At 33.4% G+C, this 27758-nt stretch overlaps 1 protein-coding gene across 6 annotated transcripts in view; it reads right to left on the bottom strand.

The window, feature by feature from the left end:
* LOC139816880 (neural-cadherin) overlaps positions 1-27758 on the bottom strand; it is a 202599-nt gene that overhangs the window by 105879 nt on the left and 68962 nt on the right. For all 6 annotated transcript variants that reach the window (XM_071784688.1, XM_071784683.1, XM_071784682.1 and 3 more), the window contains 3 exons: positions 27542-27731; positions 26854-27036; positions 23377-23566 (listed from right to left, as the gene is read on the bottom strand). In XM_071784688.1, the coding sequence (XP_071640789.1) occupies positions 23377-23566; positions 26854-27036; positions 27542-27731 (563 nt within the window). The remainder of the gene's footprint in view (positions 1-23376; positions 23567-26853; positions 27037-27541; positions 27732-27758) is intronic.

Raw genomic sequence — 27758 nt, 5'->3', positions numbered from 1 at the left:
TCGATCGCGGCGATTGAAGGAAAAACTTAATCGTTCTTCGATTCTGTTTGCAGAAAATAAACTGTGTCTATGAACATCTACGATTCACTAGCGCAACATACGCAAACTATGGAACGAGACCCCACGTGGACGCTGCGCTGTGCAAACTGTAAGTCGATAGTCGATCCTTCATTGTAACCGCATGCACAGCGTATCTCGAGTGAGACAAAGAGGTGTCAGAATACCACCGGTTGCACCGTTTTACACATTCATCTTAGATTACAGGGATCGTTGACCGGGTTCTATGCTCGCTCTATAGGGCGTATTGCAGTGAAAACTTTTGCGAAGCGTCCCTTTTTTTTAACGTTCCATTTAATGTTGTCGCTATCAATTCGGTTAAATCAATTCCGTCAATTTCCGCCGATTGTACAATACGGATTAAAATCGATTGAAAGATGCTATCGTATCGATACGCCTTGCATGAAAATTAAATAGCAAATTTAATGCAATATTATGTGCGAGGAACTGACATGTTAAAATATGACATGTAATGCACGGAATATCTCCCTCCGTTTCTTGCGCTTACATAAAAGCTATGGCGGACAAAATGGCGTATCTATCTATTAACCTCCACAAAATTAGGTACTTAACTGAAATGAGAATTAGATTCCTCCTTACATTTCCGATGAGAAACTTCATAATTTTACTTCGATAAAGTCCAGAGATTTTAAAGTTGGAAATGATTTACTTTACAGCGTATTTCTGCTATTCAATATTTCTTTTCAAATATCAATTTCATATTACAAGATGTATTTATATTTGCAGGATTTAAAATTATACAGTAAAATTTTCAGCATTCGTAAGGTTTGTAACTTTGAAATGTAAGTTATTTTTTCAAAGAGATAGCAAAATTTCATAAAAGATTTTTTCAGTATACGTCAAGTACGTAATGTATGAAAAATGATGTTTAGCGAAAGAATTTCACAATTTTTCTGCACCGTTTCGTACGCAACAATTTTAATAGATAAATTATCTCAGCTCAAGGCTTCCGCGTTAATCTCCGTTGTATAAGAGCGAACGGCATGAAACGTAATTAGTCGCGGGCATGCACCATGCTTCTCTGGGAATTCCAACATAAAATGTAGGAATTGATGAGTAAAGCCTGCGCTCGTATATGCTTTATTTTATGTTGCGGTTGCATTCGGTTTTATATGGGGAAGCGCGTAGCTCGCATGGACGTTATCGCGTCCAATAAAGTTAGGGTCCGCATGTTTGCTAGAGACTTGTCTCCGTGCTCCAATATTATTCCATGGACCATTGGCGAAGTGCTATACATGTGCCCGTCAGAGACTACAAGATTGCGATCTTTATTTAAAGGATGCAACATTTTCGAAACACATATTTTGTACACTCGCAAGTGAATATATTAGATTGTATAAAATTACAATAATTGAAATACATTGTTAGATAAAGAAACAGTTATATACAGAAAATTCTAATTCTTATATTTAGAGAACACATTAAATTTGTAATATACCAAACGAGTCCAAAGAATAAAAATATCCATTTATTAATTTTTAAAATTTTCTTGCCATTTCAAAAATGGGACATGCATGTGCATTTTTAAAAACTAAAAATTAGAGAAGGTACCTAAAACCTAAAAAAAAAGAAAAAATAAATAGAAACGAAAATGTAGAATTTTTGGCGCTGCGATAAAAATTTTTCCATTAACTGGATTTTGCGCATGATAGAAATGTGTACAAAATGCAATTTGTCGATCACATGAAAAATGGATTAAAAATTGTATTTGTTTTATATTGTAGTATCTTATGGACTTATACAGATGATATACGCATTTTATTACATTATTTATTGCTATCGAATATTCGATTCATTCATCTTTATTTTTATTTTATCATTAAAAGATTACAGTTGTGTGTATGTACATGTATGAAAATGAATTACTTTATTATATCTCTAAATGTGATTACCGAGTATAAAAAGATATATAAAATTAAAGGATTAATAATAACAAGTTATAAATGTGTATGCCGTATAAGAAAATAAATATGAAAATTTGAAAGTGAAAGAAAACGCTATTTCTTCATAGTTGCGTCGACAATCAGTCGATGACGCTTATTACAAGTTCTGCAACGAAATTAATGGCTGCATTATCAGCCATCGCGTAATGAAGCGAAAACTTTACTTTCTAAAGACCGAGCTCGACAGCGCGCTTTCAAAAAATAAATAATAGACGTTCCGCGCAAAGCAGCATAGAACTATATCAGTGCAGTTAATAAAAGTGAACGTTCTTTTATCAAAAGTATGACACGTTTGTCGAGTAAACGATTATTTTCGCGATAATTATTGGTTTATGATGCTTTGGCCGCTTCATAATTACACCACGATATTAATTTGCTTTTCTAAAAGGTTAATTACGTTGGGAGTTTTCTAGCTTCATCGCTGTCAGTCACGAACGATTGAATCGCAAATATAATTTCGATAATGCTGAAACATGATGCGCCACGGGGGAGGGGATGTATTGAGAGAGAATACTGCGTAATTGTAATTTACCGCAATCAGAATATTTCATAGGAAATAACAAAATTATAGAGAATGATAAAATATGTGTAAATCCTGAACAAATTCCTCTTCCGACTGTAATTACTTTTTAATCAAATCGAACAGCGTGCATGTCAAAGCATTTTGCTGAAGTCTTTTATTTAACCATTACTTCATCGTCCATCGTATTTGCCGTATAAATAAAAAATAGCACTGAATACATAGTAAACGACAAATTTAACGTTGGAAATAATTTCACTTATATTCAGTAAAAAATGTAAACGAAAGAATTTTACCATAAATGAAAAATGAATATATTTTACAATATCCTTTTTCATACGCTGCAATAAAAATTGTTTAAAGCTTCATGGAAAAAAAAATTAGTATAATAGGCATAGTATTTCAAATCGCATTATCATATGCGCGATTATATTTACAAATAGAGAACATGGTTTCTAATAAAACTTCCAGAAAAATTCTTGGTAGTTATTGGAACATTATTATACATTGCGAATTCCTTGAGAAGACGTAAAATTCTTCATAAATATTGAAATTTCTGCAGAAATAGGGAAAATATTCGTGCGAGTAAACTATCTGGTTTAAACATTGCAATATCGCGATTTAAAGAACTCATATATATTGGAATTAAAACCTTCCAACCGTGTAAAGCCAATTCTTTTCGATAGCAAGACGATCAATGTGAGTTAGCTTTCATATAATCCGACATCAATATCAGTTCACGTCGAAATACCTCGACGTAAAATCAATTTTGCTTCGAAATAACTTGAAGTGAACGTTAAAGGAATTCTCATTGCCATATAAAAGAGCACTTTAATTAATTTTGTTTGATAGTTGAATAGAAAAGAGAATCGTATAGGCGTATATGTGGACTCTCGAAAATATTACTATTAAAATTATTTTGAGAAGGTATAACGTTCAAATTTTAAAATATTCTTTATGAAGTAACTATATATTTTTTTGAAATAATAATTATATAAATTTAAAATTTATTCCGCTAATTTAAATTTTACAATAGTGCAGGCTGAAAAATAAATAATTACTATCTTTTTTCTAATTTTTTTTTTCCAAGAGTTAAATTTTATCTCTTTATCATCTTATTGATGATTTTTGATACAATACTTTCTTTTTTTTGCTAAGGATAATTAACATAATGTAAATGCTTCAAATATTTCCAATATTTATATGTTACAACTAATGTTCACAAATTCTATAAATTCTCTGAAGCCATTATATCGCAACACGGCCTAAACTGCAATACTGGATTTGCGTATAATGCTCGTTCTCTTGCAATGTCGCTCGCGCGGGCGCGCGTTGTAAAAGTATATACAGGCACCGAAATGAAAGTTTCACATATTCCCGCGGATTGTTTCAGCCCGCGCGTTATTTCGATACCGGTCCGTCATTGGCGATTTACTGGCACGTGAAATCATCCTTCGAAGCTCCGCGGGCGAAATTCCACGCTTGCGTGACTTCATGGTTCTCCATACCAGTATCCGCACACGCCGCGCCGCATCCACAACGAATGGCAAAACGTGTTAAACGATATCGGATTGCATGCAACACACTCGCGACGAAACGAAAGTGCCAGCAATCGAAATTCAGAGACGGTCACCATCACGCGTATCTCGTTCTCCCTTTTCTGTTCCCACCAACGGCGCATTGAACGAAGTTAAACCCGCGCCCATCGATCCGGAACTTACGCGGCGAATGGACCTCGGCTCTTAAAATTTTATTCCACCGCGAGCTGCGGCATGGCAATAGAGATGATATAAAGAAAATCGGCCGCGGAAAAAAGGTTTATGTTATTCGAAATGGTATTACGAAAGTATTGTACACACACAATTGGCTCCAACGTAATTTCAAAAAGTTTAAATAATCGTACATTAAAATATCTGAAATATTGTCAGAGATATATCAAATTACAATGTTAACGGCGAGAATATTTTCTTTGTATAATATACGAAATAAATTAAATATTTTCACATATGTGCCTTTCAATATAAGTATATAAAAGATTTTAAAATGTTCAATACCTACTCGGACAGATGGGAATTTAATAGAAATCGTATCCCTTTTCTTGTGTCTTTTAATTACATTATAAAAAAGTTTTAAACAAACTTGTCTGTTCACATATACATATCACATATTGTCAAAACAAACGTGATTTGCTGAAAAAATAAATGTTTCTTTAAATCTCTGTTATCTCATTTCCAATCGGTTCGGCAACTTTACCGATTTGTCTCGACAACTGTCTAAATAATCTAAACGACCGGAAGCCATGTTATCGTATCGTGCGATTGCTTTAACACGGAATGATCTGACAATAACTACCGTAGTTCCAATGTAACACGACCGCAGATAGCACGGAGCTGTATCGCGGCATCGCAGGAAAGTCGAAAGGGACACAAGTAGCTGCGGCAATCAGAATTCAGAGACCGTTTCCTTTGGCGACCGAGCCCCGCTCGGTCCAACCCGACCCTTAAAGTCGCCCTTCTCTGCCTTCCGGGTTCTCTGTCGCCACATTGCGCGCAGATAAACAGGAGATCGTACGCTCTCGCTTTGAAACTTTCCCGGGTAAGTTTGCCAGCTGCCGGGGGTCGGCGAACCAGAGGCGAGCCAGTCCGCCTCTCTGTGTGGTGGTCTCTCTCCGTGTCCACAGAGATTGCGTCGGACAGAATCGATATCCTGGCGGAAGCCGCGCTGCGAGACTGCTGAAATGCCCCTAATTGAACAGCTTACTTCGAAAAAGATTTGGATCAGCGTGCATTTTAATTCCGTGACCGGAGTAACCTTTTATAGAGCCATATCTTTTTCGTCGTAATAGGATTACCGCATCTTTTAAATTTTCGGAGATACGTCGGAATTTTAAATGAAGCACTCGACATAAATATATTATTATTCGTTTCTCTTATAGCCTTTATTTTACTGAAAAGTAAGTCTTAAAGTTCCTCTAAAGGAGAAATCTATCGATTTGTTAACTTTATTTCAATAAAGTCGCAACATTTTATGTTGCTAAATGTAACTCCATACTCAGTCAGATTTGAGTTGTAGACTCGATTCATATAATTGTATAATTTAAAAAAAGAACGTGACTATGTGAATTCAGTTCGCAGGAAATTCTGGACAAATCAAAAGTTCTTTCACAAACTAAAATCGTGTTTGGAAAACCGTTACAATAACAAAAGTTTCTATCAACATAGGATGAGAAATATTTCCTTCGCGTCCTTGTCTGCAGAATGTAAATTTCTCATGTAGTAAAAATATCTTGTAATTAGGAGGAAAGGGGCGACCTAATCAAACAATTTGGAGCAACATGCTCAACACAGTCAACAATATCATCATAAAATACATAACTGTTACAGATAATATGGGAAGGAAACATTTTCAATCCATTGATCTACTAAAACTTTGGTTGTTGTTCTTAGTCCCTCAAAGTTTGTAATGGAAATTTTGATTCATCCTATATAGGATAACCCAAAACGTGTAACAATATGCTTCCTGTGTACATTCTAATATTAGATATACGTTGTCTATGACTAAAATAACTAAAATAATTAAAATAACAAAAGATAATAAAATAGATATTTAACTAAAATAATTAAAATGACAATAAATAATAAAATAAATATTCCTCAAGTAAAAGAGTTTAACAATAAATGGAGTTCTGTAAAGTGCATATAGTAAATCAAGGGAAAACTTTTCTTGAAGCAATTTTTGCGTGACTAAATCAATTTTTATTTGAGTGATATCATACATTTTCCTTTGCGCCACTCGAAATAATCAGTTGTTTCTGAAGCAAGTCGGATTTGCTGTAAGTTTATTACGGGAGCAACTGGTTCTAGCTCGATTCTAACCAAATTCTGGCCAGAACTCAATTCGTTCTTTGTAAGTTTAACTGACGCCAAATCGCAATCCCGGAAACCTAAATCTAATATCGATCAAGTCTTAACTCCGTCTTAACTCGTTCGAAATTTCGTTGCGAATTAGCCCGGACTGTTGCCTAATTCATTTAAATCGATTTCACTTCGCAATGCAAATTAAATTCTTTTTCTAGATTTTACATAATCTTAAATGATTCTAACGAAACTCTAATTTGAATCCTGTAATTTGCTGACATAACGCGAAACCTCTACTAATTTTATCATAATCTGGAATAATTTTGTCGCAAGGTAATCTTCAAATCAGAATACCGGAAATATTACAATTATTATTCCTTAGAACATAGCGAAATGGAAATTTTGTTAGAAAATACGCGATATTGACATTGTTTATATTACTTACGCCAGATGTCCAAGAGCTATTGTATTTTCTTTCGCATTTTTTTAATACGTTAATGAGTTTAGTTTTGCTTTGTAGAAAATTATAGATGTTATTTTCCCTCATTACTTTATAACTTTTAAATTTTATTTTTAATTTTCTATGACATTTCCGCTTTTACGATATTTTTCCGTTTTACAAATACATCTTAATAATTAAATTAAAATATTAAAACTTTGTATGTTACAAGAACATAAAAACTTATTTTAAGATTTAGTGAAAAAATATCAAGAAATTAATAGTATATACATATAACCAAATAAAGAAAAACAACTCTTCTGGAAACACCTTCTTCGTATACGTAACCAAGCGTTAACTCAAGTGAAAAATTTGATATATCGATATAGAGTGAAAGGAACAACCTTTCTTATAAAAGCTTTACCTAAAATGGTGGGAAGTGATTTATTGTTTTATATAATATACCTTTTTTCATATGACGCGTTTGATCTATATGATATTGAACCCAATTTTACGAGAGTCGCAGCCGTTATTTTTTTCGACAATTTCAATGCACAAAATGTGACCAATTATACCTATCAGCGAGCGTAAACGTTCCCTCTGTTAAGGGGGTGGTACAAGTGTACAATATGTGGTGGATAATATATATACAACACAGTAAGCTATATGTGTCGATCGGAAGAGTTGTTCAGAACGGTCGAAACGACATTGATACGTGTATCAAAATTATTCACATTTAATACAATTGAAAAGGGTGCTTCTGGAGAAGTATATGAAAAATATGAAAAAGCGATCAATATGTGCAAGTTCTCTTTCGGTAATTTCTTCTACTCATAATTATAATGATATTATGCGGAATTCTATTAAATTAATAATATATTGTCAATTATTAGTACTAAAATCCTGTAGTTTTTCCTATCTTTTTCTTATTTTTATTTTACATGTAAATTACACATTAATTATAGATTGTGTACGTCATGGGTTATATCTCACACAATATACATTATCATATATTAATTAAATGGCTTTAAAGAGATCTTAAATTTGCCATGATGGAATTAATACTCTTTTTAGTGACGTAGTACAATATTATTAGATACGTGTTAGTCTTTACATTTTCATATTATAATTAGTTTTCACGTGCGCGTACCTAATCATGAAATATGCACCAGACATCTAGTTCGTAGTTATCAATGTTTGAGCGAAAGTTGGCAATTAAAATATATTAGGTAATATTTAAAATGTATTCATATACGGCCTTATAAAGTTTCCATTTTATTCGTGCACTTTTCTAATGAGAATTTAAATAGCTTGCGATGAGATTACCTGACAAAGACGAATATGAAATTTCGCATATTTCTGCGTCGCTGTGTCATACGGCGAGCGTGAGTAGATAGACATGACGAAGGCAATGGAAATTTTTTAATATTATTTCATTGTATCGCCATACAAACACAGCTAGACAAACGATGCAATTTCAGTATACGCTCACGCTAATGTGACTATTTTACAATGTCGGTAAAATTCCATCTCTGAGAATGTTTTAAAATTAAAATAAAGGTTACGCGGAATTAATAAAACAGACAAGATGGTCACGGCAGAAAGTTTAATCAATAATTAAGTCAAAACCTACAATATTTCCATAAAATACTTGCATTTGAATGTTTCTAGTATTTTATTTTCCCTAAGAGTAATTTTTCATTAAATCCTTATTTTTTTACATTTTTTATTGAGAATCAAAATATACCTGCTAAATATATCTCAGTCTAGGCATTTCCCGTCACTATAAGAACTGCAAGTTCCGTCCGAATTAGCATAGAATTTGCGTGAGAAATGATCAATAGATTTTACATAATCGGCCTCTAATTAACAAAGTTCAATTATCAAGTTTCTGGATTTTAAATTGTCATTGAAATCCAGTTACTCCGTCAGTAAATTATTACAACTTTTCGCGTAACATTTCTCAAGTATTCTATGTAACTTCGTGTATTTGTTAGCCATGTTGCGCGACAGTTTCAATTCGCTTTGCACAATTAACACAGATCGCGGTTGGTTTATTGATAAATAAATATACGACATGTCTCTACATAAACTTTAGAATAGCTATTTTTAATTATCGTTTTAAAAAGTTTTGATAAAATTATTCCGTAGTTTATTATAAAAAGCCAAAAATTCTTTCTTCCATTTTAGCAGTAAGTATATGTACATCTTTCAAAAATTGAATAATTATTCTTTGGTTATACCTCCTTTAAGAGAAATTTCGAATAAAACAAAATTCTTCAAATCTTGTAAGTCACTTTTTACTTTGCGCACAGTAGGTTTCCTCTATTTTCCAAAAGTGTTGAACAGGATATAGGAAAAGTTTTCTTCTATTACAAATCCTCTGTATTTTATACCTCGTATCTTCTGCTGCTTATTTCTCTTTACTATACCATTCATATTTTACGGCATATCATGCGGGATTACGTCATGTTATATGCGGATGCATATGCGTGTCATTTGTGCACGAGCGCAGGTTGAGACGCGAAGAAAATTGGATTTTGTTTTATATCTCTACGACGATTCTTTGTCAAGCTCAGATGTTTGATAGTGCCTAGCGCGGCTTTCATTCATAAACCATGAACGAACGCTATAAAATAACACTAGCGGTAGCTCAGCTGTACCGGTGCCGCGGCGTGTGTCAAGCGGAAACGAATGAATGGTAATTTCGAGCTGCAGCCTTAGTCTCTCTATTAAGATCACAATTTCATGTAAATATCGATAACTTGACGTGGAGAAATAGGAGAACGACATAAAACTGCAGGAGACATTGAAAAGCCTGGAATTCGCTGTCAATGTTATAATATTAATTCCTTGAAGCATATGTGGTTCGCATAATATTATTATGTAATATTAATTTAAAAATCTCATTGTTTTTTTTAAGCAATGATGCGTAAATATCAGTGATAGTGTGTATATGAATTAGGATATAAGATTTATTTAAAAAGTCCCACGTATATAACGTTTTCAAAGCATAACGTAAGCTGTTCTCGAAATTTTATTAATACGAAAATATATTTTTTAGCTTAATTAAATACATCCATCTCTATGAAATATATCATATTTAACGAGAGCATTTTTCACCGATGAAGTTTCCGGATAATTAAACAAGGCTGTAATTATCGCGAGCGTCTGAGCTCGAACTCAGGTAACCCTATATCCCTGCATCTGACGATGGAAGATTCACCGCGTAACAATCCCGATGTTCACTAATTATTCATAGCCGAGAAATAATCGTACTTGCATTGTACTAGAAAAAAAGTACATATACACGGAGACAATCTGTGCATAAAGAAAAAAGAGCGAGTCGCGCGACATACATCGCGCGGGGTTTTATTTCACTATAGGCGTAGTGCCTATGCGGCGGACCCCGGGGTTCTATTCACATTTATCTCGGTCGGGTTTTTTTTTATTTTCCATTCAGTCTAACCGCCCATTGCTGGCATTCGCCAGCAACTAGCAAGAAGGTATAAATAAATAAGTTATGCGCTGAATGCTCGCTCGCGCAAATATACGCGGCCGTCGATTGTCATCCCGGGAAATCGGCCGTGCCGCGACGTGCATATAGTCCGCTGGAAATTATGAGCGGCAGAACGTATCATTTGTTTCGTTTTTCAACATTTTCTCCGTCCGCGACAATCCGCCGTATTCTGCCTATTGTGCCTGCACGAGCGATACACTGCAAGTAATTGCAAATGCGTTTTTTTTTCCAAACAAAAGTATTTAATACAAAACGAAGCTCTCTATCCAACAATAATAAAAACCTGCAAAAAAAGACGCTCTAAATATTAAATTACGTTGGATAACGTTTATAATTTTTGTATAAAGTTACTCAAGTACGCATATTATCTATCTATTTAAAAAGAATATCAAAGTGAGTCAAGTACGAGATCAAATGTTAGTAAAGCTTGGTAAATTGAAACAACATTGCATTATAATGTGCGCGAATGCGAATTGTAAAATTGTGCTGCTTACTGAAAATATTTTTCCATTTTCAATGGTGCTTTTGAAAGCGTTAAATAAACAATGTCGCCAGTTCAAACACTTAGAACTCATCTCTTAGCTTTCGTCGACCCGCTATTATTTTAACATAATGCCAATTTTTCTCGTAAGGAAATTTTATTTCTGCGGTATAATAAACGTTATGCTAGCATTATTAATTATTATTCATGACGACACGACGATATGTCAGTCGGATAATATTTCTTAAATTGGAGATGTCTAAAATAAAGTTAGGCGAAGAATAGAATTTTTCTATTATTTCCTTAGAAGTTCTTTACGAAACTTTTTACGTTCAATGGTATCTTTGACGTCGGAATCGTCTAACGAAATAGAATAAAAATATAAAAGAACAAGAGCGGAATAAAATAGCATATTTTCCCCTTTTTCTTCTAACCTTTAAAAAGTGCTCGCCAACGAGCGCAACTTAAGAATTCTGAAAATTGAATTTTCTGCATATTGAATCGTATTTCTCTGCTCTGTACCGCGTCTACAGAAACAATTCCCACGTGAAAAATTCTTTTTTGCGGAAACGACGAAGTTCTGAGTTATGGTCTGCGTTATGTTTATGTGCGCATTTACATCTAGAAAATAAATATATTATGTGTCAAGACGCCGTTAGAATTTGTAATGAATTTTTTGCTATACCTAACTCAGTCAGATAAAAAAATTCAGAAATAAAAAATTTGTACAATTTAACAATTATACAAAATTCAATTAAAAATGAAGGTACCTACTGTATAGAAATGATTGATTAAGAAACCAAATTATTCTGGATAATATAACAATTCATTAATTTGATTGATTTATTTAATTTAGTAATTTGTATTAATTTAAAATGAAATTTAATAACTTAGTAATTTGAGAGCTTATATTTCCGGAAAATTTTCGCGCGTAATAAAATATAGCTGAATTTATTACTTATATTATACAAATACACGCATTGTAAATATAAAATCATGATATATTAAAATATGTATATATTACATATCTAAAAATATCAACTTTAATTAGACGCGTACAGCAATTATTTCAAAAAGTATAATACACATCTGAAATAAGTTAATAGGTATAATAACATTAAAAATTCTCTATTGCGATTCTACTTCATCTGTTCAATTTATCAATCTTACATGTAAATGCATTAAGAAAAAAAATTGTTCGAGGAGAAAGTAGGACGCTGACACTGATTGCGAGCTATCGCGCCATATTCCTTTCCGCGACCTCGTGCGAAATGAGATTTGCAGAGAGCTTAATGGACCGGCGAACGACAATTGGATCTTGTCTACCAGTCGTGGTGTAGATATTCAACCCCTTATCTTGAAACGTCACTGATTCCAATTGCAAGTTTCGCCGTGCGTCTCGTATAATGCCCGTCCGCGAAATCGAGAGATCGCAAACGTCCGACGCGTCGCCAAACTCGAGAAAGCACTCTCCCAGAAAATTATACCTTGCATCGCCCGTTATCTTGCGGTAGTGCGTGTCAATATCCTGTCAAAGTAACAATTTGCATATTGACATTTCGCTCATCGTAAGTAAGATTCTCGTAACCGCGCGACACGCCGTTGCTTGTCGCTGCCTGTCCTTCGTATACAGGTATTTTCAATTCAAACGCTTTTCCAACTGACAGACAAAATGCGAATTATATCGCGGAGTGATGCGAATTTCTCATGTTTAGTCTGAAGAGAATTTTATTCCAACTGGTATCAGTCTCGTCATTTGTTAAAAAATTAAATTACTATTTACCTTCTTACAAATTAAATGTAAATTTCTATTAGAAAATTTGCCATTGGAAAAAATACAAGGTAATTATTTTTAAATAAGTTGCCTTGTGAAATCAATGAATCTCAATAAAAGCGGCTATTAGTCATGAAACATCAAATGAACATGTGTTGGCCATCTTTCCTCTATGGCCATCTTACCCGAGTTTACCCTATTATTTACATTATTTACCAACTCAATAATCAGACATTTTCTAATAATTTTGTAATGGCTTTTACCATTTTGTCGCTCATAATACACAAAATTCATTTTCACTTAATGTAAAACAATCTTATTTTTCTACAATAAAAATTTTGTTTGGCACTCGATTTCCAATATATTTGCCAATTAAAAATCTGTGAGTAAAAATTGTGTCTTTATTGGATTTTGGATAGCCGGAAAATAGAATTGCTAAACTCGTTACAAAAATTAATTAACGTCAAACTTGTTAGCTGCAGCGAAAACAAATATCAAGCGGGCAAGAGCTTGCATAACCCCATGGAAAGATAAAGCGTTGATCTCGAAGTTCAAAGAGATACCCCAGATGTTATTGATTACACTCGTATACCGAGCGCATTCCGCGGCATTGCATGCTGAAGAGCAAGAAACTCGCGTTAACTCCGAAAAGAGATGAACGTTCGCGTTTACCCAAGCAGGAGCGCGGTTCCGCGGCGGCCAAAACTGCACGAATGCAATTTAACCTTCCCCGTTTGAAGCGCATCTAAAGAAAAACATAGAAACGGGTGGGTATAGCTAAAGTTGCAACGTAATTCGGCTACCAAACGGTATGCATATATCCTGGCTGCAGTCGACCCTTTAACCCGCGGAATCAAGAACATCGTTCCGGGAAGAGTTGCGCGGACCGCGCGGATGTAACGAGCGTGAAACGCTCAGTTTTTCTGCCTTGCGAGTGAGCGCACACGTCCGCCGCCAAAGCCACCACTTAAAATCCTGCAGGGAAAAATGCTGCCGGCAAGTCACCGACAATAAAAATAATCATTGTGGAAGCGAGCAAAGATCATAGGATACCCTCCCGACCCTCTCTGCATTCGTTACCTTTCTCTCAAAAACAATCCCGCGCTTACGAACAACATCTTTGATGTTTATCAACGTTGGAAAAGCAAAATCGGAGCTTCGACAGGGATCTTGATATTTTTGCGCGTTTTATTACGTTTGTTGTATAACATGAAACATGAAATAATTTCTTTTAATGTATTATGGAAATAAAAAAATTGCGGATTTATTTTTAGAACTGATGCTTTTTATTAATAATTTTCAATGCTGAATAGACATCAGCAGCAGAGTTTTGAATAACATTTTTGTCGCAACAAAGTTGCTTTTCAAGTTTAGCTCACATAAAGCTTTTAATTTACAAATGTTATTGAAGTTCGTATATATGGACTGTAAACTTATGGAATCAATAAGTTTATAATTAATCTTTATTTCGCTTAATGGTATTTTGTACACAAAACATATTACTTAATAACCAAAAGAATTATTTGCGTTTTCTATAAAAATAGATAAATGTAATTTAGGATATTAGAATGCGGAGTTAATTACATGTTATTTAGCGTGCAAGAAGAAAATTCTAAAACTTGTGCTTTTTTTCATAACTAAAAAAAACTGTACACGAATATAATATGCTCTCGAATTTCTAACTTTGCCCCTATCTTTGCCGTTAATCATCGCTATTGCGCGATTAATTGCAACTGACACACTATAATTGAATGTACAACTCGCTTGTCCGTACCAAAGAACGCTGATGAAATTTTACAGTGGTTTCGGTTGCAGTGTTAACAGCGCGCCGTATTGTTAACGAGCGTGTATCTACGATTTAATATGCGCGTTCACGCCCCGAAAACGCCGCGGGGGTTCTGCAGTTTAGCATAATTGTTATTTAACATTCGCCGCTGTTACCGCTGAGCATCGCGCTTACCGCTGAAATGCATACAAAGAAGTAACCTCGATTATTTGCAGCGATGTTATGATGAGGCTGTTTGAAGTGAATCCGAATTTAACGTTGCTATTTACGCCTCAATCGCATTCAGAGTGTCTGAAGTAAACATTTGCGGCAGAAGGTAGAATGATACTGTGTTAAACTTGTCGTTTACTAAGTGATTTTATATAAACAATTTGAGTAAAAATAAATCGTGACTTACTAAATATACTAAAATACATTTAGAAAAAGTCAAGATATTTAAAGTCAAAATACTAATTTAAAAAAAAAGATTTTTAAAAAAGATTATTAAGTAAAAGATTCTGAAATCTTTTTAGAATTTTTACGACATAGAAAAATTAAAATCAAAAAGTTTAATTAAAAATTGAGAATTAATGTTTAAAGGAATAGAATAGTGTGATTTAATCTTTACATGTAAATTTTATATTTCCTGAGATTTTATGTTCTCGAGCATTACATTACGTATATATAGAAAATGTTTTTCTTTATTTATTCCTTCATGTTTCTCGTGAAGAAAATTCCACGTTTCTTGTGTAACTTTTTTATTAACGCGACAAAGATTAAACTAATATAATCCATTAGCTTAAGAGCGAGCTACCTGCATCACGAGTCTTGCTTGAAAATTCTTAGCTATTTATTCCATTTTTTCCTTAACACATTGTCGACCGAGCGAATTGTGTCTGACTATATACTATTATGCCTGACTGATGTGGCATTCGTCAGAAATGTCCCTTAGGGAATGCAGCACAAAAATCGAAATTGTCTGAAAATAATGACGCATAAATCGTAGATATATCGTGTATATTTAATTTACCAAGTTTTACAATTTGAGATTAATTAGGCGTGAATGTCTTTATAATAATGCATAATTTGAGTATATATTGTGTATAGTTAAGTAATCTAATTTCTGTATTTTTAACGAGTTATAAGAGAATATTACTGTTTGTATTGAGAGCCAAGTCTTTAGGGGATGCGGCGCAAAAATTGAAATTATTCTGGTGTGAGAACGCATAATTAGCGCATAAATCCTGACTCCTGAGTATACTTGTTTTTCAGAATCGCTTGTGATTAACATGTGGGGGTGGAGAGCTTACTGGCGGCCTCCATTAAAAATTAATATGTTTTGATTAAACGAAACGAGCGCCAAATTTTTTCTTATGGATTTGGAGAGCAAATAAATATCGGTCCTGTAACGATATATCGCAAAACGGGAAGATTTTCGCGATCGATCAACAATGTCTTAATATCCAAAAACGCAATGTATAATGTAATTTTGCATAATTACGATTTAACATTCCCTATTACCTACATTCTTTAGTTTATGTAGCGATAATAAGACTCCATTTTGCTAAATGCATGTAAATTAAATGGTTTTTACCCCGCTAAAATGTAAGGGAATAATGAAGGAAATGATTATAGGATGTATTGTCAGGAGATAAAGCGTAATTGTCCTATATATTGTTTGAAAGTATGTATCGTTTATTACACCGCACTTATGAGGAATCAGAATCACAGTGGCCGCGTGTATCGAGCAGTCTCCGATTTACCGCTGCTCCGATAGAACAATGTGGAGTACTCCGCCTTAACTGATACCGCACGCTAGTGTTCTCGAATATTACTGCGTTACTCCGATCTGAACCGACCAAGAGTGTTATATCTCGAGAGTGTTATATCGATACTAATGTAACTCTTGCATATTTTTTATGTTAATCTTGAATTTAAAATTTAAAGATACAACATAAAGAAGTAACTTTATTCTTAACGGTAAAAGTAAAAAGAGGTAAAAGTAAAATGTTAACTTAATGGTTCTTCGTGCCTTAATTTCTAAATTTTTTTATTATAGAATTTGTAATTCTCGAAAAGTTTACGGAAAAAGAGTCAAGACTGCAGAGAAGTACAGAAACTTCTTTTCTTTTACACCTTCTGCTACGTCATCTGTAAAAATGTTATTTGAATACTTTCGCGTTTCCACGTTGCACGAATCGTTTCCTATTTGTACCAAGCAAAAGTATATTGCATACAGCGTATGGTATCATCGGGAAGGGAAGGTTTACATGCCACGTTTACGATATCCGGTGCATCTCACATAAGCGACAACCGCGATGTCAACGTTTCCTTCTCGAAATAGACAGTCGAAATGGAGATAAGATCTCTAAAAGCGAAAGAATAAAATTCTACGACGGTATGACTGGATTTTCGGAGTTATAGAAAAATATATTTTTTTTACTAACGTATAGCAAAGGATTTCACATAATAGTATTATTTTTATATAAATATGATTAGATTATAATATTTGTGAATATATATGCTATAATTTTAATAAATATTATACATATGTTACACAATTGCAGTATATTTATTAAATTAGAATTCAAGTAATATTTCTCTAAAGCTTCCGAAATATTTCTAATCCAGAGAAAATAATCTTTCGACGACGATAACAAAAGTTCTCTTTGCACAGTAAAGTGCATAAAAGCGAATAGCTCATTTATTCAAATTAAGAAAAGGAATACTTAGTATAAATTAATTTTATAATAGAGCGTTGAATATTTCGTAACGGTTGGCAGTTGGCACATGACGCTTGTTGTTTTTGCGTTCTATGCTATAGGCTCTTACATCAAAATTGCTTTGTTTATTATTCGCATGGCGACTCGAACGGGCAAGCAGCTCCGGGTGCCGTCGCATTTATTCCTCGCAACGCGGTCGCGACAAGTACCAAGGGAAACGCGGTTATTCTCTGTGAACAATTAACGATTATCAGCCTATGCAATTGATTCACTCTCACGATTAACGATTTGTGAGCGTATCGAAGCAATGGCTATTTATTCAAGCAGATATATTCGGCGTAATTTATTTATTCGAAGTAAAGCTCGAAGCGATAAGGGTTGGAATGTATAAATTATTATTTCATCGCGATATTTACGAGCCATTTCCAATTTAATTTATGCGTTCGAAATATATTGTGCGTACAATAGTGAATTTTGGTTGTGTATTTTGAGATAGTCCATCGTGTTTTATTCAATCATTACTCAATTTTGTTAATCACACAATATCAAGATGTAAAATGTTCATATTTTTCGGTCATTAACGAAATTCGTGGACAAATAATCGCTAATTATTTAGAGGAAATAATCGCGAATGGAACGGATAATAACCAATTCGATTGTGACACAAGAGTATTGTACTATTATAATTAATTCTATATTTTAATATTTATCAACCATAAAACTTAACTGCAACTTTGTATTTTATATCACTGATTAATTGATCAGTTAAAATTCTTTATTTGAGATTTATTTTTTGTTTTTATTTGTGATACGCGGTGGATATTGAGGACATTATTTCATGCAATTATACTTAATTTGCGCTATTTTTTGTTGTATGTAATATAATAAAATATGCGTTTAATTAACGGAAGTTAATTAAACGTACAATAACTTTGTCGCGCAAATAGAAATTGTGGTATAATGCATCGTTGTATAATAATTGTTTTTTGAAATATTAATTATTCTGTGCGTTACTTTAATGTGGATTTTATGTTTGTATGTTACAGATCAACGCAGTTTCTGCTGCTGCACATCGTTAGTCGGTGAGTCGAATTATTTCATATAGAACGGATTTTTGAGAGAAATATTGTATATATATGTTATATATATATACTGCATCTAGATACATATGTGTATCAATGTTATTTATCAATGCTAATAACAATATAAAAATATTAAATAAATATAACATCCCAAAAATCCGTTGCTTTAAAATGGATGTGTTTGATTATATTGGAACTGACATTTAATCTTAAGATTAATTTTTTATCTGTTCGTGCCTATGAAAATACATTTTTATGTCTATTTTCATATTCTTACATAGGCAAAGCTCATAGAAGAAAGTAAATATTTAATATGTACGCTTTTATTAACTACTAGTAACTATAATATTTATTGATACGTTTTCGTATCTTATATGATAAAGTATTAATTACGAGAAATATAAAATTGACAAAACACATTAAGAAAATTTATTGATAGAACTCGCAAGCATACATAAAAAAATAATAAGAAATGTTTTATCAAGATAAAAAGTAAGTCCAACAAAAGAAAATAAGAACAGAAGAATAGATTGCAAAAGAGAAATCGTTTTTAAATCTAAAGTAAAAAAATATTATCACTTTTATATCTTTTAACGAGTATTATAAGATTGTTAGGAAACTCAATTAACAGCACTTTGAGAATATAATTTTAATATATAAATAAAATTTTCAATACTAAATAAAAGATTTTATATAGACATATATTTTATATGTCTTAATTAATGAAATTTTTGAGTTTATTATTTATATAAACGGTGAAAAGTAAAGAAAAATGGAAAGAAAAATAAATTAGGAATATAATAAATGTGACTTGCAAATCATTTGAGTGCGCGATGCCATTAGCTAGATTTGATTTCTTATACATACGCATATATCGACTTTTTGTGAAGAAAAAAGTCAATAAAATTCACAACTTTTCTAATGACTACTTGCCGAAGTTATCAAAAAACACAGAATAAAATTACTCTTTCAACAAACAGTAGTTTGAAACTTCGAAACATCGAACTTCGAACATCGAACTTTGTACTTACTTTTTAGATATCTATATGCAATCTTCGAGATTCATAAATCCATGATGAATCCCGACTCTTATTTTATATTTTTAAGCTTTATATAACATTTATCTTACAAGCTCAATATTATGTTTTTTTTTATGTCCTCTTTGTGAAGAGATATTGAGCATCATATGTAAATTTTATGTTTTGAAAGCAATAACCTATTTGCAATTTCGTGATATTAAAACTTGCTAAAACAAGCTAAATTTTGTTGAATTGGTAACATTTTCAGTGATGTGTTTACATAATTTTTTTCAAATAAAGCAATTTATATAAAATATTACATTTTTATATTTTTGCGCTTTAATAAGCAATTATCTTAAATTTGCGATAATTATGTCAAAATTTATAAATAGACTTTATACTACCCGCTTTAATAAGCAAACATTTATAAAAATGTTGCTATTTAAATAGTTCAAATATAAAATAATATTTAAATATTGTTTTATTTTATCGGAAAAAAGTATTTGACAATATAATAAAATTATGTTCAGTGAGTGTAGATTTAGTACCTTGTGGACACTTTATCAAAATTTTGTTGCTCGAATATTGGTGTTTACGCCATATATTAACTCTTGAGCTTTATACGTTAATTGGATATTAAAACAGTGGTTTTTGCTGAAAATATAGCCTCAGGTCTGAAAATATTCACCATGGATATAAAACCTGTTCATGATAAGCTTATCTTTCAAAAGAAGTATATATAAAAGAACGTAGTGACTTGTCTCTCGATAATTTGGGAACCCGTACCGAAGTCTATAAAATAAGGAATTACATCGTCTTGGCGTGGCTGTAAAAATCCTCATAGGAGCTTTGCTCCTACGTAAGAAATATCTAATCTTGCGCAGCTTTCAAAGCATCGTATATCTTCTTCAGCGTTCAATTTTCTCGGCGACTAATAGCGGAAAAGGGACGCGCGTATCGACCGCGTATCAATCTTATTTAACTGCAGCATGCGCACCGTACGTTGCGTGCATTATAATGCAATTTGATGCGGCGCGTAACACTGAAGATAACAATATTAAGAGCTAATTATCTGCTCGAGATTTTTAGGTCTACCTTTTAATCAACGAAAGTGCGTATTATCTTCGGAGAATCTCCGTGTGGCTGGAATTGCGTTAATTATCGTGTGTATATTTTATACGGTCAGATAGCCAGAAAGGAGTATAACTGTACGTACATTAATATACCGATCGATATACCGAGACTTCGGTGCTTAAAATTTTATAAAGAGCACAACGTGCCACTCTATTATAGTGATAAAATATATCTATTTTACGGGAAAAAAATCTATATATCGAAATATTTAAAAAAGCCGACTATTTTTTCATGAATTTTTGAACACTTAAAGGAGAAATATCGAAAAATACAACACGGACAAATTTATAGTCAGTCTAGTCTCTCGTTCAGTACTTTAATGCCTCGAAGCATTAAACATTTTCATTCTTTATTTAGAGAAAAAGGAAATTTAGCAAAGTTCGCATTCAACCTACTAAATATATAAAAAATGAATCATTTATCGAATCTGGCATAATTAGATTGAATAATAGAGACGATTGTGTTTATCATTTTTCAATCTTGAAGTGCGATATCCTCTAGGCAAAGCGGAAATTAACGTCATGGTTTTGCAACAAGTTACGAACAGTAGTTGAAGATTAATGCTTGACGCAATTAAACTAACGATCATATTACATACCTAGCGTTAATTTTACAATATTGTAGTAACTGCACTAATTGACTCAAAGCGATTCGCAATTTGCGTCAAAAACTCTTCAAAGTACTTGATTATGTTTTTATCTCACTAAGTGGCTCAAATTCAACAGACGTACCGAAAAATTGCGGCACGCATTAATATCTATTACGTTATATCATTATAATCATATTGTTGCACGACTATCGTTTTTATTTTGTTGTATATTGTATTATTTAAAAAAAAGCTTTATACTTAAGGCATCATATACAAAAATTTTTAAAAGTATTAATTACATTACGTTAACGAATTAATACTATTGCATTACGCGAAATACTGATGATTATATTATCACTTATATAATAACTCTTTTTTACAGAAACGTATAAAATCCGTTCAAAATCATTTCCAATTAATTCCGTTCCCTCTAAATCGCGAGTAAGTATATAGGCGTGTAATCAACTAATGCAAGCTAAAGGAAGACGAGAGACGACATCGTAATCACGTTAATGCGCGAAAGTTCACACCATAAAAGTTCGATAATGCAAATCACGTGTTGTGTGAAAAAAATTCTAAGAAGGTTTGCCGGCTGAAAGCGCTTTCGCGAATTTCCCCGAGGGCGACACACTTATTTTCTGAAATGATATTAAATTTAACGGTAATCCACTTATCAGTGCGAATCGATAATCCTTTTGTAAAGCTCTTGTATCCGCACTATTTTTAGCGTGTAAACTTTTGAAAATGTAACGTGTAAACTTAGAAGGAAACAATTTGACGCAACATCTTTGTTAATGAGATATTTGAAATTAATTTCCGGCGTTTTTAAAAAATTTTAACAATTAATTAGAGAAAATGCCGATCGGATCTTGGTAATCTAATAATAATATTTCTACGTCAATTTTGTGTACTTTTTCCAAACACAGCTTTTTTGTTGACACAGTAAATTCATATAGAATACTTAAATCGATCATCGATTTAACTTTGAATGCTAGTAAGCATCCTTTTTAAATTGCTGTAAAGAAAAATTTATTACAAAAAATATCACCCCAGCCAGGGTTCGAACCTGGACCTCCCTGTGATGGCGTCTTTACCTATTCAACCACTGAGACTCAGCCGAATTAGTAAAGACTGCACAGGTTGTAGGGGTAGGGAGGTTCAGGTCCGAACTCACGCTGAGGTAACATTTTTTACAATAAATTCTTTACAGTAATTTAAAAAGTTGCTTATTAGCATCAAAAGTCAAATCGAATATCGATTTAAGTATATGGATTTACTGTTCCAACAAAAAGCTGTGTTTCAAGACCTACAAATAACCAAAGCGCAGTTTACTTGTGAGTATTTACTTGGAAAAAGTATAAAAAATTCACCACAGAAATGTTATTATTAGACTTAGGACCAGCCTGATCGAAAATGGCATCTTCTCTATAATTAATCGTAGGATTCATATCGGTCCTGTTTTATTATTATTTAAAACATTAATTTAATATGTATATAATAATTCTTTTTAAATAAAATAGACATGACATTTCGTGAATATATTTCAATATAAATGAAGATTTTACTTTAATAAATACATAATGTTGTAATATTACGAAAAGCAGATTTAAAAGTTTAAAACTGTTTTTTTTCTCAAAAAACGTTTTTTTAGAGAAATATATATATATTGTATATATAAAGCCGAATACACACACAACTACAAAGCGAAAAATAAAAAATGCAATTAATATCTTTTATATTTTTAACACGTTTTTTTTCCGAGTGAATTGATCAAATATGTAAAATTTTAGACTACGTGACTATTTTTCTCGCTATTGAATCGTGCTGATCGAGCGATAAACGAACATTCTATTTAAATTTTATACGGCAATTCTGTCTGATCTGCACATATCCAGCGTGAATATAAATATTACTCTTTTACAACCTGCTATTTACTCAACTTTATGAAACACTTGCACGGAACAGAATATATTTCTGTTATATCTTTTTATATTTCATTGATTTCAGTGTGAAATCACGTATGCCTTATACAGAATCAATTAAAAAGCAAACATTACTTTTAATCCTTCCTTGAGAATTAATCTATTCTTACATTTAAAAAATTGCGAATATTTTCCATGTACTTTTGAAAACGAACAAAATAGCATAAAATATGATGGCCGTGGCATTGTTGCCGTAGAAGTTGCATTATTTTTATAATAGGCTTTTTATATAATATCTATTAAATAAGTTATATTTTTAGAACTCGCCTATAACTTCTAGCTGATTTTTTCCTGTATGGTACCATTTTATACGGTAACTTCGTATAATGGGCACGTTCTGAATCGCTCATAAACCCGAATAGAAATATATCGTTCCTGCGATCTGCTATTTAGCAGAAATTTATAGTGCGCGCGCACTAGCGCACAGCCAGCAGCAGCAGCTTTTAAATAAAATTTTCCGTACCACCTACCTGAGTTAGGTTGGCCGTTGCTGTTAGGTCGTGCGGAAGGTGCTCCGTCTCGGGCCTCTACCTCGAGGGCGTAAGCACCCTGCTTCTCGCGATCGAACATTACTTTCGTGAAGATCTCGCCCGTTTCCCTGTTGATCTCGAAGTAATCCTTGCCCTCGTTCCTGTCGCTGTTTACCACGTAATATGTGACCTAGATAAATAACGCGAAGTTTATTGACTCCACCTACGTGTCTCGCATGCGCAAGTAACTGACAAAGAATGTCATAACTCCGCTGGATATCGCACCATTAGCGAAGAAAGACAAGAAGACTTGTTTGCTTAATAGAATAATGATGATATTCTGCGATATACGGCGCACCACAAATGAGATTAATTCATTAAAAATTTTAAGACATTCTGTGTAAGTTATAGAATGTGTTTAAAGATTTAGTAAGTTGTATAGCATAGCGTTACAATAACATTTCGCGATTGTATTCCAACAATAATGATATTTTTCTCTCTATTGTTATCATAATATTTATAAAAATTTATTTAGAGCTAATTAATCACAACCTTATGTGAACTTTATAAATTATTAACATATCCACCGTAAAGCGATTTGAATGATCCGAGATAAATTTCGGTCCTCGTGCAATATATATCGTGAGCGTATAACCTATTTTACAATCCAACTCGCTTTACCTCTATTCGTGCAAACTCCCTGTTTCATATTAAAATACATGTATGTATATAAAGTACGCGAAATGCATAAAAATACTATCGCCCGGAGTATAATGGCGTCGAGAGCGTGAAACTTTGAAATGGCTATCGCGAAAGAAAATTTGAGTAAATTTCGCGCTGTAAGACCTTACTCGGACAAGTTGCGAGCGCGTCGGGGCACTTTATGCCTTCCAATTTTACCGTAATGAAACGGCAAACAATGTTACTGTAACCCGAACAGGACGGTGCAATTTTATGTATAATGATGGAATGATTTTCTTTCAACGTACTCCATACTTCTTTGTAATTTCTTAATTAACGGACGAAACGAAAAAACTTGATCAAATCGACGTTAACGATGTTCTTGCTACATAGTGTGTTCAGCAAATTCCAAAATGCATCGTGTAGCACATTTTCGTTGGATTTTATCTAAATTTTCTACATTTTGCGATTAACATTTTCTATTTATTGCATTAGCAAATTCAAATTTCTAACGGAATTGATAATTACATGTTTTCTTATCGCAATTATAAGTTTTACATTAAATTAGACCAGCTTCTATTAACACGAATGTGAGAATTTCTTTAAATTTACGACCGAATTTTATCTTCTATATTATTTGTGTGCAATCAAATTTCTTTTTACTCTTGCAAAATTCTCTATTTGCTACGATCGCCGATAACGGTCGGCATGCAAGAAAGAGCGCAGAAAAGACGATATCGAGTTTGCAGCAACGCGATTACCGCGCTCGACTGCATGTCGGATTCACATTCGTCGTGTCCCTTTTGTCTCAGCCGTTGTGCGCATTTCCGTCGTGCAAACCCGGCAAACCCTACGTCCGTGCACATAGTAGATACGTATGCACAAATAGAATGTGCATATTTGACAGATCCTTCGCGCACGAAGAACTTCACGCACTTTCTCGTAACCGTGATGAAATTTACAGTCGCGCATATCTCACCCCACTTAATCGGCAAATTTCCACCCGGAAATTTCATGTGATATTTCACGGTCGCTCCGCTTCCGTTTATTGCCGAGGTAAAGCTTTTTTTAGCGGCTGCATCGCACGTCATTTTCGCGGAGCTGCTTGGCTAAGAACGATCTCATTTTTGTTTAACGAAAAAAAAATGAGTTTAACCCCCCCCCCTCTCCTCCTTCGTCCAAAGTAAAGATATATGGTATAACTTGCTTTTCTCTACAGCTATAATGCTTTTCATTTTTTTGTTTCTCTTAGAGATACATATAAAAAGAAATACGACAAAATTTGAAAATACGATTAAAGATCAGAAATAATAAAAAGATAATTTCGCAAGAATTAAAATCTTTTTCTGCTTTTTTTTATATAAAAAAGATTGAATCGTTTCTTGTAAAAGATTGTAAATTATATAATTTATAAGAAAAAATATAACATTTATGTAATGAATAATAATATTAACAAAAAGTGATATCTTTTTAATGAATAAAAAAACGGTAATAAAGTTATAAAATAAAATGCTCATTAGCTTGTCGATTTAAAAAAAAAACTTTTTATAAAATAGCAAAAAGAGTCCTATCCCAACTTACGCTTTTAAATTGAAAAAAGAAATTAGTCCGATTTAAACCGAGATCCGAAGATTATTTACACAATACATCCGGTTTGTCTCTCACAGAAACTCGTAGCTTGTCTCGTTAATTCAGCACGTTGATAATAATCGGTAGTTGTATCGGCATTACAAAATGCATTCGGTAGCATGGCAACCGGGTTTCGGTGTAAAACGAGTGATAATCACGCGATTAAATGTCGGCACGGTATACATTCGCGTTGTGCTGGCAACGCTGGCATATCCGTTAATGCGATCATACGTGATAAATTCAACGCCACTCAAACGCGCTCGTCGAAATTGCGTTACGGAGTTTATAACATTCCGCCAACGACGGCAATGCATTTCCGCATGAAACATTAAAGTTTCTCGACGCGACAGTCTAAGTTATATGGCTATATGCGTCTAAGCACCCTGTAACCGCCCTTATCCCCCAATTCCCGACCGCCCTTCGTTTCTCCTCAATCAGGACTTTGACAACCGAGCTCCCTTAAGTCCCGTTCAAGTGCCCCGCAATGGCACGATACCGAGCACGTTCTTTGGTTCTTTCGTGCGGCTTCGCCGCAATTCTCCTGCTATATCGATCCATTCGGAATCGGATCTTTGCGGTAAAGAAATGAGAAAATCGGTGTCAAACGTGACACGTCTTTTCTGGCTATTTTTCATTATGACCGGAGTTAAATTTTTTTATTAATTTTAATCAGTCTCGCTTTTCGTTGATCGCGTTTTACATAATAATTGAATATGAGACACAAGTGTCTAAATTACCTCTGTACTTCGTCGATAAATTTAATTGCAGTAGTGGAGTTAAAAAAGTGGATAAATGTTAATAATGAAATTGATTTAAATTAATTCAAAAATACAGTCATACTTATGCGCATTTATATATTCCCATGTATTCTAAATCAAAACCAAAACCATGCCAGAAATACCGCAATATCTGTTTATTGAACCGAATAAAACATGGAAATTTAAATCGCTTATCATGAAACATATATCTTTTGACTACATATTTATGCAAAAATTAAGAGACATATTAAAAGATTATGTGTTATGTGATTTCTGTATGTTTTTCAATTTATATTTTAGTTTGTATGTTTCACGATTAAAATACGCCAGAAGGAATTTAGAACAAACGTGTAGAGCCAGCATGCTCTGTTTCTTACGTATCGGAATTGATTGCGCGATATCAATTTACCTGATTATTGGGGAACGTTCCGTCCTTGTCGATGGCGTTCACTTGGGTGACTTTGCTGCCCACCGGTTCACCCTCGAGTACGGTTTCCTGTTCTCGTTCAGTGAACAGCGGTATCTCGTCGTTAACATCCTCCAGCATGATGTACACGGTAGCTTCGGAAGCCAGCTGTTGAGCTCCATTATTCTGGTGGGATTAAGTTGGCCGCGATTACAAGACGATTATGCATCGTGTACCACTTGATGCCGACTCCTCGTTTTTATTCTCGTGCAAAATTATACGAATGCATTTACATCTAAATGTATTTCGAGCTTCTCTTGGATTACGCGCATTCAACATTCTAACAATCTAATGCAATGATATATATTTTATTACTTGATTATATCAATCTTTCTTTCTTTACAAAAGATTATATTACATCTATAATATTTAACGCTGAATACATTAGATTTTAACTTTGATGCGCCTGTTTACATTTAACATTTAATGCGCAGAAATTGGCATTTTATCGCCGATACAGCAGAATATTATCGTGCTAAAATTTTATTGTCATCAATCATTAGTCATCTAATTTTAGGTTATATTTTTATCAGCATTAAGATAAGATATCTTTACGTTATTTCTAAGAGACGTTTCGATTACCGCGTTTTTTCACTTGGAGAAAAGCGTGCGTATAAAAGACAAGTCATACCTCCACTCGTATGGTGAGATTGTACTCTTTTATACTCTCATAGTCCAGCGGATGATTAACCTTAATATCGGCCCAAGTTGTCGCTTGCTCGGCGCGTTGCTGAAGGTAAAACGTATGAAACTTGTTCGTCTGCGCCGTCGAACCGGGCATTAAGTGGTAAAAGACCGTCGGATTATTGTCGATTCCAGAGCTGTCGACATACACAAAGGGGCGTATT

This window comes from Temnothorax longispinosus, chromosome 7, assembly GCF_030848805.1.
Source record: "Temnothorax longispinosus isolate EJ_2023e chromosome 7, Tlon_JGU_v1, whole genome shotgun sequence".
Lineage (NCBI taxonomy): Eukaryota > Metazoa > Arthropoda > Insecta > Hymenoptera > Formicidae > Temnothorax > Temnothorax longispinosus.
Note: the sequence above shows the minus strand (reverse complement) of the source record. Positions and strands in the feature narration are given on the sequence as shown.